The sequence below is a fragment of the Helianthus annuus genome, chromosome 5 (assembly GCF_002127325.2).
Source record: "Helianthus annuus cultivar XRQ/B chromosome 5, HanXRQr2.0-SUNRISE, whole genome shotgun sequence".
Lineage (NCBI taxonomy): Eukaryota > Viridiplantae > Streptophyta > Magnoliopsida > Asterales > Asteraceae > Helianthus > Helianthus annuus.
Genome location: NC_035437.2, coordinates 160,537,953 through 160,553,016, shown reverse-complemented (window position 1 = coordinate 160,553,016; position 15,064 = coordinate 160,537,953). Strand labels below are relative to the sequence as shown.

Genomic DNA, 15,064 nt, shown 5'->3' with positions numbered 1-15,064 from the left:
GTTCAAACACTCATTATAATCCTGTTTATACATGACAAAATCAATGATGAAACCAAGCACAAGTCATCGTCTTTCATACGGTGAACTTATGACTTGTGAAGTGTGAACAAATGGAAGCTTTGGCTTTCCAAACTAAGTTCCACTCCTTCATTTGAGGCTCGTGTATGAACACTCAAAGTGACTTACTAGAATTAAAGTACCTTAGCCCTGTCTAGCCCTCCTCACTTAGTTAATTCTTTTCATGATGTGTTGGCACACCCGGGTTGTAGAGTACTTGGTCACTTGAGCTTATGTTAGATAGGTTTATTTCTTGTTATTCATGACCCTCCGAACCATCCTTGTGGTGGTTTGTATAGTGGTGAATCATATAATGAGGTTTTAACCTCCATGCTTGACATACATGATGCTACATGGTAATCTATGATTGGACTTAGTTTTAGGTTGTTATTATTACTATATAAAGTATACGTATCTATATAAAACATGGCTGAATTTGTGATGATAATCAAGTCATGATTGTTCGTCATAAACCTAGGCTAATATATCTAAGATTCTAATTTACTTGTTATGATTCTAATGGGCAATTTGGGACCTATGAAACCACATAAACATAGTGTCATAAACAAGCACTTAGAATTAGATATTACTTTCATATACATACTTTTAATACTTTAAATATCAAGTCCGAATCTTCCATTCTAAAACCCATGAACTTACACACCTTCGTTTACCCATGTAGGGTGACTCGGTGTTCCATCCTCAACTTACACAACACTTCACGGGATTATCAAGTTTGAAGCTTGCAAAACCGTGAGTACACTTGACCTATTTTCGCTTTACACTTTTTGGGTGCAATATGTTAACCTTATCAAAGCCACAAACACATTATACTTTATGCAATGCACAAAACAATCCAAATACATGCATAATTATTCGTTATACTTGATTCATATTCTTGGGTAAGTCTTATGTGATACATTAGTCATTAACTTCGTACAAGCCTCCATTTAACATGTATAGCGCTATAGAAGTAACGCACCACCCGTGAACGAGAGGTCATGTTAAATTTAATTCTTGCGGTAATCAGAGGGTTGACTTGAATATTGCATGCCATTAATATGTTAATCTTAATAACTTAGGTTGCCATGTAGGTTTTAAAATGTTTTTTTTAATACTTATGCTATATACTTAAACTTGTGTACTCGCCAATGCTTTGTGTGTTGAACTATACTTTTAACATGTTGCAGGTTGATGATGATGTTTATGACAAAATCTAGTAGGGACGACCTTAGAAACGCATATTGAATTACTAGATTAGTTTACTTTTGTTGAACTTTGTTGTATTGTCTTTCAATGTTGTACTTGATTTTCATGTTGTATTTGACAATTATTGATATGATATGAAATCGCTTTTGAATATTGTCGCGAATAGCGTTACGTGTGATGAGCAATCTATTTCGTCTCACTCCGATGTTTCCGCCATCGGTTGGGGTGTGTGAAACGCCCAGAGTTCTAAATCCGAAAATACAATAATTCATACTATTGTCTAATAAAATTCGGGCATGACCCGTTCGTTAAATAAGCAATTCCCTGTTTAATAACATTCAAGAATTGACCTACAACGCATTTTAAAAAGATATAGTAAATTTCATAACACTTTAGAAACTTTTAAAACGACCATTAGAACTAGTGTTTGACAAAAGATAACTTCAAGTTTAGAGTTTATAACTACCAACATAGCCTAATTAAACCAAAATATTGACCCATTGATGATACATCATCGATTGCGGAAGCGCATAAAGGTGTTCAAGGTGTGTTTGGTTCCGAGCGATGCGATAGCATTTAAACTTTAGATTTACCTACAACCATTACAACAAACAACATTAGCGTAATACTCATATTTCAACTAACGCATTAATGAACTTGGTGAACCAATAATCACCATTTAAATTTTGAACCATACATGACTAAGTCATTCTTACACTCGACTTTCTTGTTTATGTAACCAACTCCGTTACATCTTTCTTTCCAACTCATTCTATCATAACCCGTTTACACGGAACATTAAGAAAACTTCACTTATTCATTCTCATTCTAACCCGAACCGACCCGTTCATCACGATCCGTTACGGAGCTATACTTTCGTGTTCTCATTTTAATACAATGACCACCATTAAGAAACTAATATTTAAAGTAACAAACTACTAATGTTGTTGAATAAACTTATAAGTAGCAAACTTACCTCGTTTCTTGAGCCTTTTGTTGCGAACCGGAATTAGCTCCTTCTTCTTTCACTCCTACCATAATTCATTCTTATTTAGATTATTTCATTCACTACATAATAATCACATTCACGCATCAATCACATTCCATTTCATATTTTGCAATGTATCAAATACTACATCTTCCCTATGCCAATTCAACACTTTTAATACATTCAAAATCACATAGTTCTTCATTGAGGCATTTTATCGAACACATGGTGTGCAAACAACATTTTGAGCCTTATGTACATGTATCCAATGCACGATTTCACTAGAAATATTCACAACTCTTTTAATAAACTAAATTCACATATCTTAATCATTCTACAATCATAATAATTCATCAATATCCTAATACATAAACATTCATCAATCAAGACTACTCAATTTATTTAACTTCAAAACCATCATACTACTAGAACAAATGGGTTTTCCCTTCAAACCATCCATACAAATGAATTCCAAGCATAAAACATCCTCGAATGATGTTTCTAATTCATACACAGGTTCAATTTCTCCAATTTTCACGAATTGATTAAACCCTAGTTCATGAAAGTGCATCAAATCGCATAATCTGACTTACCCTATGTAGGAAACCCTTAGATGGTTGAGAATTTGGTCACATGCATTCGATTTCTGGATCAACAACACCTTAAATCCCTGAATTTCTTGAGGTATTATGAAGGAGAAGGGTTTCTTCTCCTTCCTGCTTCTTAGTCGTGACCCACACCCACCCACTAACTGGGTTTTTAAATTTTTATAATGTTACTAATCATATTTACAAGTTTAACCCCTCAAGGTTATTTAAGTTATCATTCTTATATATTTCCTAACCTTTAACTTTCATTATTTATTTATAACTAACTAATCATTTAAAACATATAAACATTCGATTAATCTTTATTAGAATTTGGGGTGTTACAAATCTACCCCCCTTAAAAGAGGTTTCGTCCCCGAAACCTTAATACGTACCAAATAATGACGGGTAGTGCTTTCGCATTTCATCTTCTGATTCCCATGTCAGATCCGATCCTTTCCGATGCTGCCATTGAACTAGAACTTGTCGAATGGCTTTATTTCGTAGATGCGTTATTTTGGAATCTTTGATAGCCACCGGCCTTTCAACATAGTTCATTTTCTCATCCAGTTCGATATCATCGAGTGGCACATACGCCGTTTCATCCGCGAGACATTTCCTTAGTTGTGACACGTGAAAAGTGTTATGGATTCCATCTAAAGCCGGAGGTAATTCTAATTGGTATGCCACTTTACCAACATGGGCTATAGTTTTGAACGGCCCAATATACCGAGGACCCAACTTCCCCCATTTACGGAACCGTATTATACCCTTCCACGGCGAGACCTTTAAGAACACTCGATCCCCTTCTTGAAATTCAATAGGGCGCCTTCTTTTGTCCGCATAAGATTTTTGTCGGTCTTGCGCTGCCTTCAAACGAGCCCGTACTTGATCAATCTTCTCATTCGTTATCACCACAACATCTTTAGGAGCGAGCTCTCGCTGCCCGATTTCTCCCCAACACACAGGGTGTTGGGATTGAACCCTACCAGAGGAACAGATAATGTAAAGCCAAAACCGGATCACATCAGTGGACCAACAATAAGCAGCAGCCTACACTTTGCTTTCCCCTTGACAGTGGTATTCTAACAGCTGATGGATCTTAAGTACTGCTCACTACAACAACTGATGAACCAAACACTAGTGAAACTCTAAAGAACTGCTGAAGACAAACACTGTTGCTCTATCTACTGCTGTTTCCTAAGTACTGCTGAAAGACACAAGCACTGCCCACTCAAAGACTGATCACCTTTGAAGAAAGCACTGAAGTTCAACATCTGTGCACAGGCTACAACAGTGGAACGTGAAGCAGTTGTTATCTCTTGTTTTGTATTGTACTAATAATCAGATGTTGCATATCAGTAGTTTGTTTAGAACAGTGTATATAGGTTGTTAGTTTGTTAGATGTCACTATCATGGTGACGTCAGCTGAGATGCTTCAGTGGTTTGGTTTGCCTATAAATGGAGCAGTACCCTGTACTGTTACATTTGATTGACCGAGTGGATTCTTCTTCTTCAGTCCAATCCTTTCATCTTGTGCAACCAACTTTGGGGTATCAGGCTGAGGGGGAGCTTAGTTCTGTAAACATGCTGTAATCATTTGCTTTGTATTTCAATCATTCAACTTAATGAAAAGCATTTGTTTATCAAACTATTTTCCTCTTTGATTGTGTTTACAAAGTTTGTATCCATTTCCGCTGCACTTTATATCATTTCTTATATTCTGACTGTTCAATTTATACAAACAAACACAATCATGAGAGCCTCCGATCCTAACAATTGGTATCAGAGATTGGACAGTCAAATTCGATCTAACAATCAATTTGACATAACAGTTCAGCTCACAATTCATTGATACTAAGGTTGGTCGTATTTTAGTTGAAAAAACAGAGTAATGAGAAATCATGTTCAAAATGATGACTCAAAAGCTTTGTAAAACAACCAAGATGTCATAAGATTCACAAATCTCATACAACTGATGATGTCATGCACAAATCACTCATAGTTTCCAGATCTGAAAACTTATCTGGTAACTATGGTGTACTCATCTTCATTCAAAATTGATTTCAACTGTTGTTATGAAATTTGTGATGTTTTCATATTTTTCACTAAAGTATGCACCTCAGATCAGCAAAACCTATGTTCATCTAAACACTAGTGTTCTGCTGACATAGAAAGAGGGAAATAAAGCTTTAGTCAAAATTTCTTATGTGCTCAAAGGCAGGTTGAGAATCCTCAAAAGGACCAAATCAACTTTGTCAAAACACATTGAGAAAATAAGGTGTCAAAAAAGTCCTAATCATACGTAATGTGAGATCTGGTAATAAAACATGTACAAATGTGGCTAGTTCTCTCAAAACATTATTTCAAAATGACTCTGGACTAAAACTTCTTCAAAATAACATTTCTCAGTGAGTATTTCTATACTTGTGAATGGGAAGGGTAAAAAGGGAAAAAGAAAATAAATCTCAAAGTGTGGTTATCTCAAAACTTTTGAAATCAAAAGAAAAGAGTATAAGCATAAAACACTCTTGAGGTTAAAGTAGGGTAAAACAATGGAATCATGCAACTGTGTGCTTTCATCAAATACAGGAATCGTTCAGGTAACTATGGCATCTCCAGTGATTATCCTTAAAAGAAGAATTTGCAATCAATTGTCAAGAAAATGACCCGAAACAAGGGTCAAAATAACTTGAGAATGATATATTTGAAAAGCTGTCAGATCCTTTTGATGATTTTCAAAACTTCCTTTAATTTTTTTAAGGTGTTTTTCTCTAAATAAAACCAGATATATATATCACTTTTTATAAAATATATTTTGTACTTTTACTCATTTTTGATAGTAAAAGTTCATCTCTGGTCAGGATGCAATTTCCTTATTTTTGTGTGAAATTACTATCCTTAAATCTGATCAAAAGGAAATGGCACACATATCAAGGTCATGTTAAGCTCAAGTTTGGTTGTCACAGATCAAAAATTGATTGCAAATTGATTTTGAACTACTGAGATACTCATGTTCTAGTTCAAGTAATTAGACACAAAATGAGTAGCCTTTGTAGAAATGTCTTCATCATCTGGGATGCTAAACCACTGTCTGGAATAATGGACTTTTGGCAAAACCTTGAACAAAAGTTTCTGTAGATGACTGCTGGCAATTTAATCTTGATAATATACATCTAAAATGTATTTTGTTAAGAATAGCATTTCTGGTGCTCAGCAGATGTTAGATAAGATATTGTGCTTTCACAAGACAAAATCAATTCCTACATCTGAACAAGCAGATGCTAAAATTATTTGTGAAAAGTCAAAACACTCTTGCACAAACAGTTGTTATACTAATGATCCTCATTATTGTCTTTAACCACTGTTGTACCTTAAATGCTGTTGTGCTTCAACATCTGCTCTCTAAAGTCTGTCCACTGCTGATAGTCAACCTCTGTTCTTGCAAAAACACTGATGTTTAAAATCATTGTTCCATCCACTGATACACCCACCGCTTCATTTCATTACCGTTGTAACTACTGATGCTTGATCCATCAGTGGTTGTCAAAACAACTGTCCTCCAGTATTTACCATTTCATCAGGGGTTGGCACGTGGTCAGCTTTTAGCCGTCAGATTATTATAACCGCTGCCACATCAGCATTCACTTTTTCCCTAATATAAAACCCTGATTAAACCCAAACAGGGGCTCACACTGTCGAATTGAATTCCAAATATTCTCTTCACAAAGCAGTTTCCCACTCTTCTTCACAAAAACCTTCTTCGATCTTCTTCATCAAAAATGACGAAACCAAAATCGAAGTCAAAATCAAAACCATCTTCTTCCTCCACCCCAACAGACGCCACTCAAATGGCCATCGAAACCACAGAAATCCGTCACAAAGCCCCTCACAATTATGTGGGTATACTCACAAAACCCACAACTGACAACACCTTCGACTCCATCATTGACATCTTATCTGCATCAAAGTACAAAACTTTGATAACAGCAGACGCTCCCATTTATCTTCAAACCCAGAGAGAGTTCTGGAAAAATGCCACCCTTGAAAAACAAGGAGACATCATCACAGCCATCAACTCCTCGATACAGGGTAAGAAGGTTCAAATCTCTCCACAATCCATTTCTGAAATCTTTAAACTCGATGATTTGAAAGGAAAAACCTCATTTTCTAAAGACGAGTTGAAAAAGGATTTCATAAACAGGGGCTATGCAGAGCAACCTAAAAGGGATACCTTACAAAAAGGTTATTTTTCCTTCTGCACCCAGATTTTTATTTTACACACTGCTAATGTGTGTTTCTAATAAAATAACGTCTTTTAATGAAATACCAACAAAAATTCAATTCCTGGGATATGCAATTTTAAACAATAAAAACTTTAATTACTCCCAGGAAATATTTGATGATTTGGTAAAAAACGTTGATAATAAGGCATTTCTGCTCTTTCCAAGATTTTTAAGCTACTATTTTGAACAAAAATTTGTAGAGAAAGAAGCAGATTTGCCCAAACAAGGTGCCTCTTTTAAAATAAACTGCTTAACACCTGAAACATTCTCTAGAATGTTGGCACCAATAAAAACAAAAGCAGAGGTGCCTGAGCAAAATTTAGCAGATGAAACTGCTCCTCAGGTATCTGCTGCTGAGCCCACTGCTCCAGGTGATCAAAGCAGCACACCCACTGTTTTGAAACCCACACCTGCCACCACTAAAAAGACAAAAAGAAAAACATCCAGAAAGCCCACCAAATCCAAACCAAAGGCAACTCTGGAAGATGAGATCCCAGAGTCAATGCCAGTGACAACATAAAAGTCACTAATAACCACTGCTGCTACTTCCTCACAGTAGATGGAAGAAAGATCTCAACCTTTGCCTCAAACTCCTCCTGCATCCTCACAAAAGGATCAGGTTGTAAGCACAGGGACCCCACAATATGAAGCTCTGGACCCACTCGGATCCATCTTCCACAGTCCTGATCCCAAGGACATGTCTCTTTCAACTCCTTTACCCTCACCCCACATAATACCACCATCCACCATACCTTTGTTGCATGCAGCTGATGTTACTCAGACACAAACCAGTTCCTCTCAACCACCTATCACTGAGAGTATACTTCAACAGGTGACTGGGTTTGATGTTGACATTTCTGCTATCCCAGCAACAACTGAGGAGGTTACACTGCAGGAATTACAAGTAATTTCTGTCAGTAGTTCAAGTGGAGCAGCCACTACAAATGTTGAACCCACTGGTTTACATTTGGACAGTGGTTACATTCATAAGACTCCCTTGAAGGCAATTTCTTCTATAGCACCACTGAGAACCACCAGTGAGATTGTTTCAACTACTGGCAACATCAAAAGGTTATCAAGTGCTGAAGAAAGAAGTCCCCAGTACCAAGAACAAGGGGCATCAATGGCTGATTTTTGGGACACTGTTCCTAAGTCATTCATTGGTAAAACCACTGCTGGTGGGGATTCAGATGATCCTGTTAACTCAGGTGATGATTCAAGATATCAGGAATTGACGGGCAGGGTCGAAAACCTTGAAACCTCAGTTGCTGAAATAAAAGATATGGTGCAGCAGCTATTAAAAGCTCAGAAAGCCCAATCCACTGCTCCTCCTGCTCAAGCACCTGCTGTAAATGAGTTATGGAATCTTTTTCAACCATTGTTGGAAAGACAAAAGCAGATGGCAGATCAGCAGCATGCCATACATGTTCAAAAGCTGACAAATATGGTGGAATCAAGATTCAAGGATACTCAGGCGGATATAAAAGCTATAAAGGCTCACATTCAAAGTACCTCTGGAAAGATTCCCTCCACTGTTCTCTTCATGAACGAACCCTTCTCAGATAATGCCAAAAAGGGGGAGAAGATCAAGTGGAAGAAAAAGGGAATTGATGATGGTATATATGTTGAGCCAGAAAGTAGCCAAACCAAAACTGCAATATCAACACACACCACATCACCACACACCACCACAACTACTGTTCCACCACCATCTGTGTCTACAGCACAAAAACCACCATCACCATCAAAAACAGCCAAACCATCATCACCCCCTGCCAAAAAGCAGAAGACAACAGATGTTATAACATCTGTTGTAATGGCAACAGTGGTTGAAACACTAGTTGTTTCAACTGCTGTTAGTCAGCCACTTATCACCACTCAAACAACTGCCATCATAACCCCTGCTCAAAAGCAGAAGACATCTGCTGATACATCAGTAGTTGTAATGACAACAGCGGTTGAAGCACCAGTTGTTTCAACAGCTGTTAGTCAACCATCCACCACTGCTCTCACCTTTCCTACATCACAACCAAAGCTCTTCAGTAGAAAAAGAAAGCCAATCTCTGCCAATGAGGGTATACACGATCCTAATGCTGCACAATATCCACTGGAACTTGAAGCTATCAAAAATGAGATGAGGCAATTCTATACAGAAGAAGATCCTTCAAAAAGAAGATTCTCCTCACTCATAGGCTACATGGCACCAGAAGATATGGATGATTACCTCAAGATCAAGGCAAGGCAAGCTAAAGTAAAAGCTAAGGTTGATAGTGAAAGTGAAGGTCTAAGCGACGAAGGCATTGCTAAAAGACTGGAGTTCTACTTCACAAAAGTAAAGCAGATAGAAGAATTTGCACAAGAGCTAAACAAAGAAAAGGCTGATCAAAACAAAAGGTTAAGAAAACAATATCTAGCCTACATCATGAAAGAGAAACTCTATCCTGCTGAAGAACAACAGTTCAAAGAATGGCCATTAGTTGCTCTAAAGCATGAGGCAGAAAGGATTGAGAAAATCAAGAATGATCCTACAAAGAAGAAGAATGCTCCGAACTAGAGTAAATACAAAAAGCTCATTGCTGACCTAACTGCAGAGTATAAAGGAAAGAAAAAGGAGCTGGTGGATGCAACAATGGATACTGCTGAAGCCATATCAAAATGGTCCAGGCAGCAGACTGATGAAGCCTATGAAAGGCTAAAGAAAAGAAAGATAACTGTTTCAAGTGCTTCAAAGAAACATGAACACATGATGAAGCTTGAACAGCAGATTGAAAACCTCAGAACATTGTTCAAATCAGCAGACAAACCTATTTTTGTGTCAAACCAAGAAGAAGGTAAACAGCTGACTGAAGAAGAGGTCAAAGAAAAGGAAGCAGAGTACTTCAAGGACACCATCATGAAAATGGGTCTAAAAGAAGACAGCTCAACAAAGCTTCAAAACCTTGTTAAGAAGGTATTAAACAAACCTGCATCACCAAACACTGCAACAGACATGTCAGAAATTGAAAGGCAAGAGCAAATTGAGAAAGAAACTGTAGAAGACATAGCTGCAGCAAACAAAGTCATTGAAGAAGCCTTCAAAAGAATGTCTGAAAGTCTGCAAGTGTTCACAAGGCCATTATCTCCTAATTCATCAAAGAATAAATCTCTCCCAAGAAACCCATTTGGTTTAAAAATACTAAAGTGGATATCTGATCAAAAGACCCACGTATTGACTCTGGTCAGAACCAATGGTGAAGTGAAGTACATATCAAGGAAAGAAGCACTAGGCCTTAGTGTTGAAGATTTGCAGGATCTCCTTGAACTTACACTGTGTAGGGATGAAGATGATCTAAGTTCCAAAGAATTTGAAGCTGAATTTAAAAGACAAGCTAAGGAACTTTTGGTGAGAAATAAAGGTCCTGAATAATGAAGGGTTTTGGCATTATCTGTTCCAGGGGGAGATTGTTGGGATTTAACCCTACCAGAGGAACAGATAATGTAAAGCCAAAACCGGATCACATCAGTGGACTAACAATAAGCAGCAACCTACACTTTGCTTTCCCCTTGACAGTGGTATTCTAACAGCTGATGGATCTTAAGTACTGCTCACTACAACAACTGATGAACCAAACACTGATGAAACTCTAAAGAACTGCTGAAGACAAACACTGTTGCTCTATCTACTGTTGTTTCCTAAGTACTGTTGAAAGACACAAGCACTGCCCACTCAAAGACTGATCACCTTTGAAGAAAGCACTGAAGTTCAACATCTGTGCTCAGGCTACAACAGTGGAACGTGAAGCAGTTGTTATCTCTTGTTTTGTATTGTACTAATAATCAGATGTTGCATATCAGTAGTTTGTTTAGAACAGTGTATATAGGTTGTTAGTTTGTTAGATGTCACTATCATGGTGACGTCAGCTGAGATGCTTCAGTGGTTTGGTTTGCCTATAAATGGAGCAGTACCCTGTACTGTTACATTTGATTGACCGAGTGGATTCTTCTTCTTCAGTCCAATCCTTTCATCTTGTGCAACCAACCTTGGGGTATCAGGCTGAGGGGGAGCTTAGTTCTGTAAACATGCTGTCAGCATTTGCTTTGTATTTCAATCATTCAACTTAATGAAAAGCATTTGTTTATCAAACTATTTTCCTCTTTGATTGTGTTTACAAAGTTTGTATCCATTTCCGCTGCACTTTATATCATTTCTTATATTCTGACAGTTCAATTTATACAAACAAACACAATCATGAGAGCCTCCGATCCTAACACAGGGGTTCTACACTTTCTACCGTACAACATTTCATATGGCGCCATTTGAATACTACTCTGATAACTGTAATTATACGCAAACTCTACCAACGGCAAATGGTCATCCCAGTTACCCCCAAAATCTATGACGCAAGCCCTCAACATATCTACTAACGTTTGTATAGTTCTTTCTGACTGTCCATCCGTCTGTGGATGGTACGCGGTACTCAATCGCAAGTTTGTGCCCACATCTTCATGAAATCTAAGCCAAAACCGAGACGTGAATCTTGTGTCACGATCCGACACAATAGACACGGGTACTCCATGACGAGCTATTATTTCATTCGTATAAATCTCGACCAGAATCAAATATCACATTCATGGGTATTAGGTTGACTAAGAAAATACCTGATACAAAAGAGGGATGGCACATAAGTTCACTCGACACAAAAGACCTACTAGCACCAGAATCAAATATCACATTCATGGGTATCACATTCATGAGCTATTATTTCATTCGTATAAATCTCCGCCAACTTTTCAGATGAAATAGTTTCTCGTATGGGCAAAAAGTGAGCACTTTTAGTAAGTCGGTCGACTATAACCCAAATAGCATCGTGACCTTGTTTTGTCTTAGGAAGCTTTATAACGAGATCCATGGTTATGTCTTCCCATTTTCTATGGTAATCATACAATTTCTGCAAACTTCACTTAGCAAATAACTTTTCCTATCCGCTACTTCTACTTCTAAGGGTATAGACATTCGTTCCTTTCTAAAAGAGGGATGGCACATAAGTTCACTCGACACAAAAGACCTACTAGCACCAGAATCAAATATCACATTCATGGGTATTAGGTTGACTAAGAAAATACCTGACACAACATTTGGTAGAACCTTAGCTTCCTCCGTGGTAATCTGAAACATCCTTCCCCGAGCCTTCTGATTTTCATCCTTCTTTCCATCTTTTTGCCCCTTTTGTTTAAGCTTTGGACATTCAGCTTTGACGTGACCAGGAGTAAAGCAATTGAAACACGTCCTCACAGGACTAGGTCACTTATAGTAAGGATGCCCTTCCTGACCACAGTTGTAGCATCCCTTCTTCCCCAATAGACATTCTCCAGTATGAAGCTTCCCACAAGTTTTGCATGGAGGAATACTGCTTTTAGATCCTCCTTTGTTTCTATTGTCATGCTGCTTATATTTCTTGGACGGACTCATAGTTGTGGGCTTTTCAGCCGCTCTTTTATCCCCCCTTTCTACTTGCCGCTTCAGCTCTATCTCTCTATCCCGAGCCCAGTTGATAAGTTCATTCAAAGTTTCACACTTCGAGGGAGTGATGAATTCCCTATATTCAGCCTTCAACATGCCGTGATACCGATTTATCTTCATTCTTTCAGACTTGACAAAGTCGTCACAAAACTTTAGCTTATCAAAGAAGGTGTTGGTGATTTCATCAATAGATTCATCTTGTTGGCGAAGACGCAAGAATTCCTCTTGTATTCTATCAATTGCCGAATGCAGGCAATGATACTTCAGGAACGACTCCTTGAATTCTTGCCAAGTTAACGTTTGAAGTTTCTCTTCTCCTAACTCCTTACATTGCGTATCCCACCAATCCTTAGCTTGTTGTTGAAGCTGACCCGTAGCAAACATTACTTGATCTTCCTTCTCGCATCGGCTACGTATGAACACAGCTTCAATATTTGCTATCCACCTTTGACATCTTATCGGATCAACCTCCCCATTGAACGAGGAGGGATTGCACGCCATAAAATCCTTGTATGTACACCTTCGTTCCTTACTTTTGCTTCTAGACCCTTCAAACATTTCCTTTAACTCCTCAATCTTACTAGTCATCATAGCATCTACTACCCCTAAAACACCGCTTTCGGCTTCTTGAGCTAACTGGGGAAGGTTAGTATGTATAACCTTTTCTGCCGCTTCCATAATCTTATTATCGAATGCTTCTTGTCGTGCTACTTCAGCATCATCTACATTCCCTGTGTCCGTCATCTACAGAAAACATTCATTCTATTAATTAGAGTTTCCTTTCATACACCTCTTCTTCACATATAAACTTGTATTATCATACTACATTCCATTTACAATTCATACTCCGTGCATTATCGTCACCAACGATCATGTTGTATCTTTTAGATCATGATGAACATTTAGTAACATAATGAACATTTAGTAACATAATGAACATTCTATTAACATAATGAACATTCCTGTAACATGATGAACATTCTAGTAACATAATGAACATTTCAGTAAAATGATGAACATTTAGTAACATAATGAACATTCAGTAACATAATGAACATTCTATTAACATAATGAACATTCCTGTAACATGATGAACATTCTAGTAACTTAATGAACATTCCAGTAAAATGATGAACATTTAGTAACATAATGAACATTCAGTAACATAATGAACATTCTATTAACATAATGAACATTCCAGGTCTAACCTTTTTCTTAAATACAAACTTTAAAACCTCATAACTATAAGTATAATCAAAGTTTACAATTTACTTACTTGCATTACGCTTTGGAACGAACACACACTTGCACGAGCTTTCGGTTTGAGTTCAAGCACTTGGTACTTGAATCCCTCAAACCTAGGCTCTGATACCAACTTGAAACGCCCAGAGTTCTAAATCCGAAAATACAATAATTCATACTATTGTCTAATAAAATTCGGGCATGACTCGTTCGTAAAATAAGCAATTCCCTGTTTAATAACATTCAACAATTGACCTATAACGCATTTTAAAAAGACATAGTAAATTTCATAACACTTTAGAAACTTTCAAAACGACCATTACAACTCGTGTTTGACAAAAGATTTACAACTTCAAGTTTAGAGTTTATAACTACCAACATAGCCTAATTAAACCAAAATATTGTCCCATTGATGATACATCATCGATTGCGGAAGCGCATAAAGGCGTTCAAGGTGTGTTCAGTTCCGAGTGATGCGATAGCATTTAAACTTGAGATTTACCTACAACTATTACAACAAACAACATTAGCGTAATACTCATATTTCAACTAACACATTAATGAACTTGGTGAACCAATAATCACCATTTAAATTTTGAACCATACATGACTAAGTCATTCTTACACTCGACTTTCTTGTTTATGTAACCAACTTCGTTACATCTTTCTCTCCAACTCATTCATAACCCGTTTACACAAAACATTAAGAAAACTTCACTTATTCATTCTCATTCTAACCCGAACCGACCCGTTCATCATGGACCGTTACGGAGCTATACTTTCGTGTTCTCATTTTAATACAATGACTACCATTAAGAAACTAATATTTAAAGTAACAAACTACTAATGTTGTTGAATAAACTTGTAAGTAGCAAACTTACCTCGTTCTTGAGCCTTTTGTTGCGAACCGGAATTAGCTCCTTCTTCTTTCACGCCTACACATAATCATTCTTATTTAGATTATTTCATTCACTACATAATAATCACATTCACGCATCAATCACATTCCATTTCATATTTTGCAATGTATCAAATACTACATCTTCCCTATGCCAATTCAAGACTTTTAATACATTCAAAATCACATAGTTCTTCATTGAGGCATTTTATCGAACACATGGTGTGCAAACAACATTTTGATCCTTATGTACATGTATCCAATGCACGATTTCACTAGCAATATTCACAACTCTTT

General features: G+C 37.2%; 2 protein-coding genes and 1 long non-coding RNA gene across 3 annotated transcripts; all 3 read right to left on the bottom strand.

Moving 5' to 3' along the window:
• Positions 1 to 1,686: 1,686 nt before the first annotated feature.
• LOC110939290 lies at positions 1,687 to 2,984 on the bottom strand. Its single transcript, XR_002592141.2, has 3 exons — positions 2,848 to 2,984; positions 2,243 to 2,297; positions 1,687 to 1,859 (listed from the first exon to the last, which is right to left on the bottom strand). It is a non-coding gene; the product is annotated as an uncharacterized LOC110939290 (long non-coding RNA).
• A 241-nt stretch (positions 2,985 to 3,225) lies between these two features.
• Positions 3,226 to 12,016, bottom strand: LOC110943779. Its single transcript, XM_022185513.1, has 2 exons — positions 11,895 to 12,016; positions 3,226 to 3,826 (listed from the first exon to the last, which is right to left on the bottom strand). Exons 1-2 carry the CDS (start codon positions 12,014 to 12,016, stop codon positions 3,226 to 3,228), a joined length of 723 nt encoding a protein of 240 aa, XP_022041205.1.
• Positions 12,017 to 12,408: 392 nt separating this feature from the next.
• LOC110943778 lies at positions 12,409 to 13,371 on the bottom strand. Its single transcript, XM_022185512.1, has one exon. The coding sequence runs from the start codon at positions 13,369 to 13,371 to the stop codon at positions 12,409 to 12,411; it is 963 nt and encodes a 320-aa protein (XP_022041204.1).
• Positions 13,372 to 15,064: the final 1,693 nt, after the last annotated feature.

Excerpts from the sequence above, each read along its gene's own strand:
- LOC110943779 (XM_022185513.1), bottom strand. The coding sequence starts at position 12,016 with ATGGATCTCGTTATAAAGCTTCCTAAGACAAAACAAGGTCACGATGCT. Across the intron at positions 3,827-11,894 it reads GAAACTATTTCATCTGAAAA|GGTTCAATCCCAACACCCTG; the intron begins GTTGGCGGAGAT and ends TTCCTCTGGTAG.
- LOC110943778 (XM_022185512.1), bottom strand. The coding sequence starts at position 13,371 with ATGACGGACACAGGGAATGTAGATGATGCTGAAGTAGCACGACAAGAA.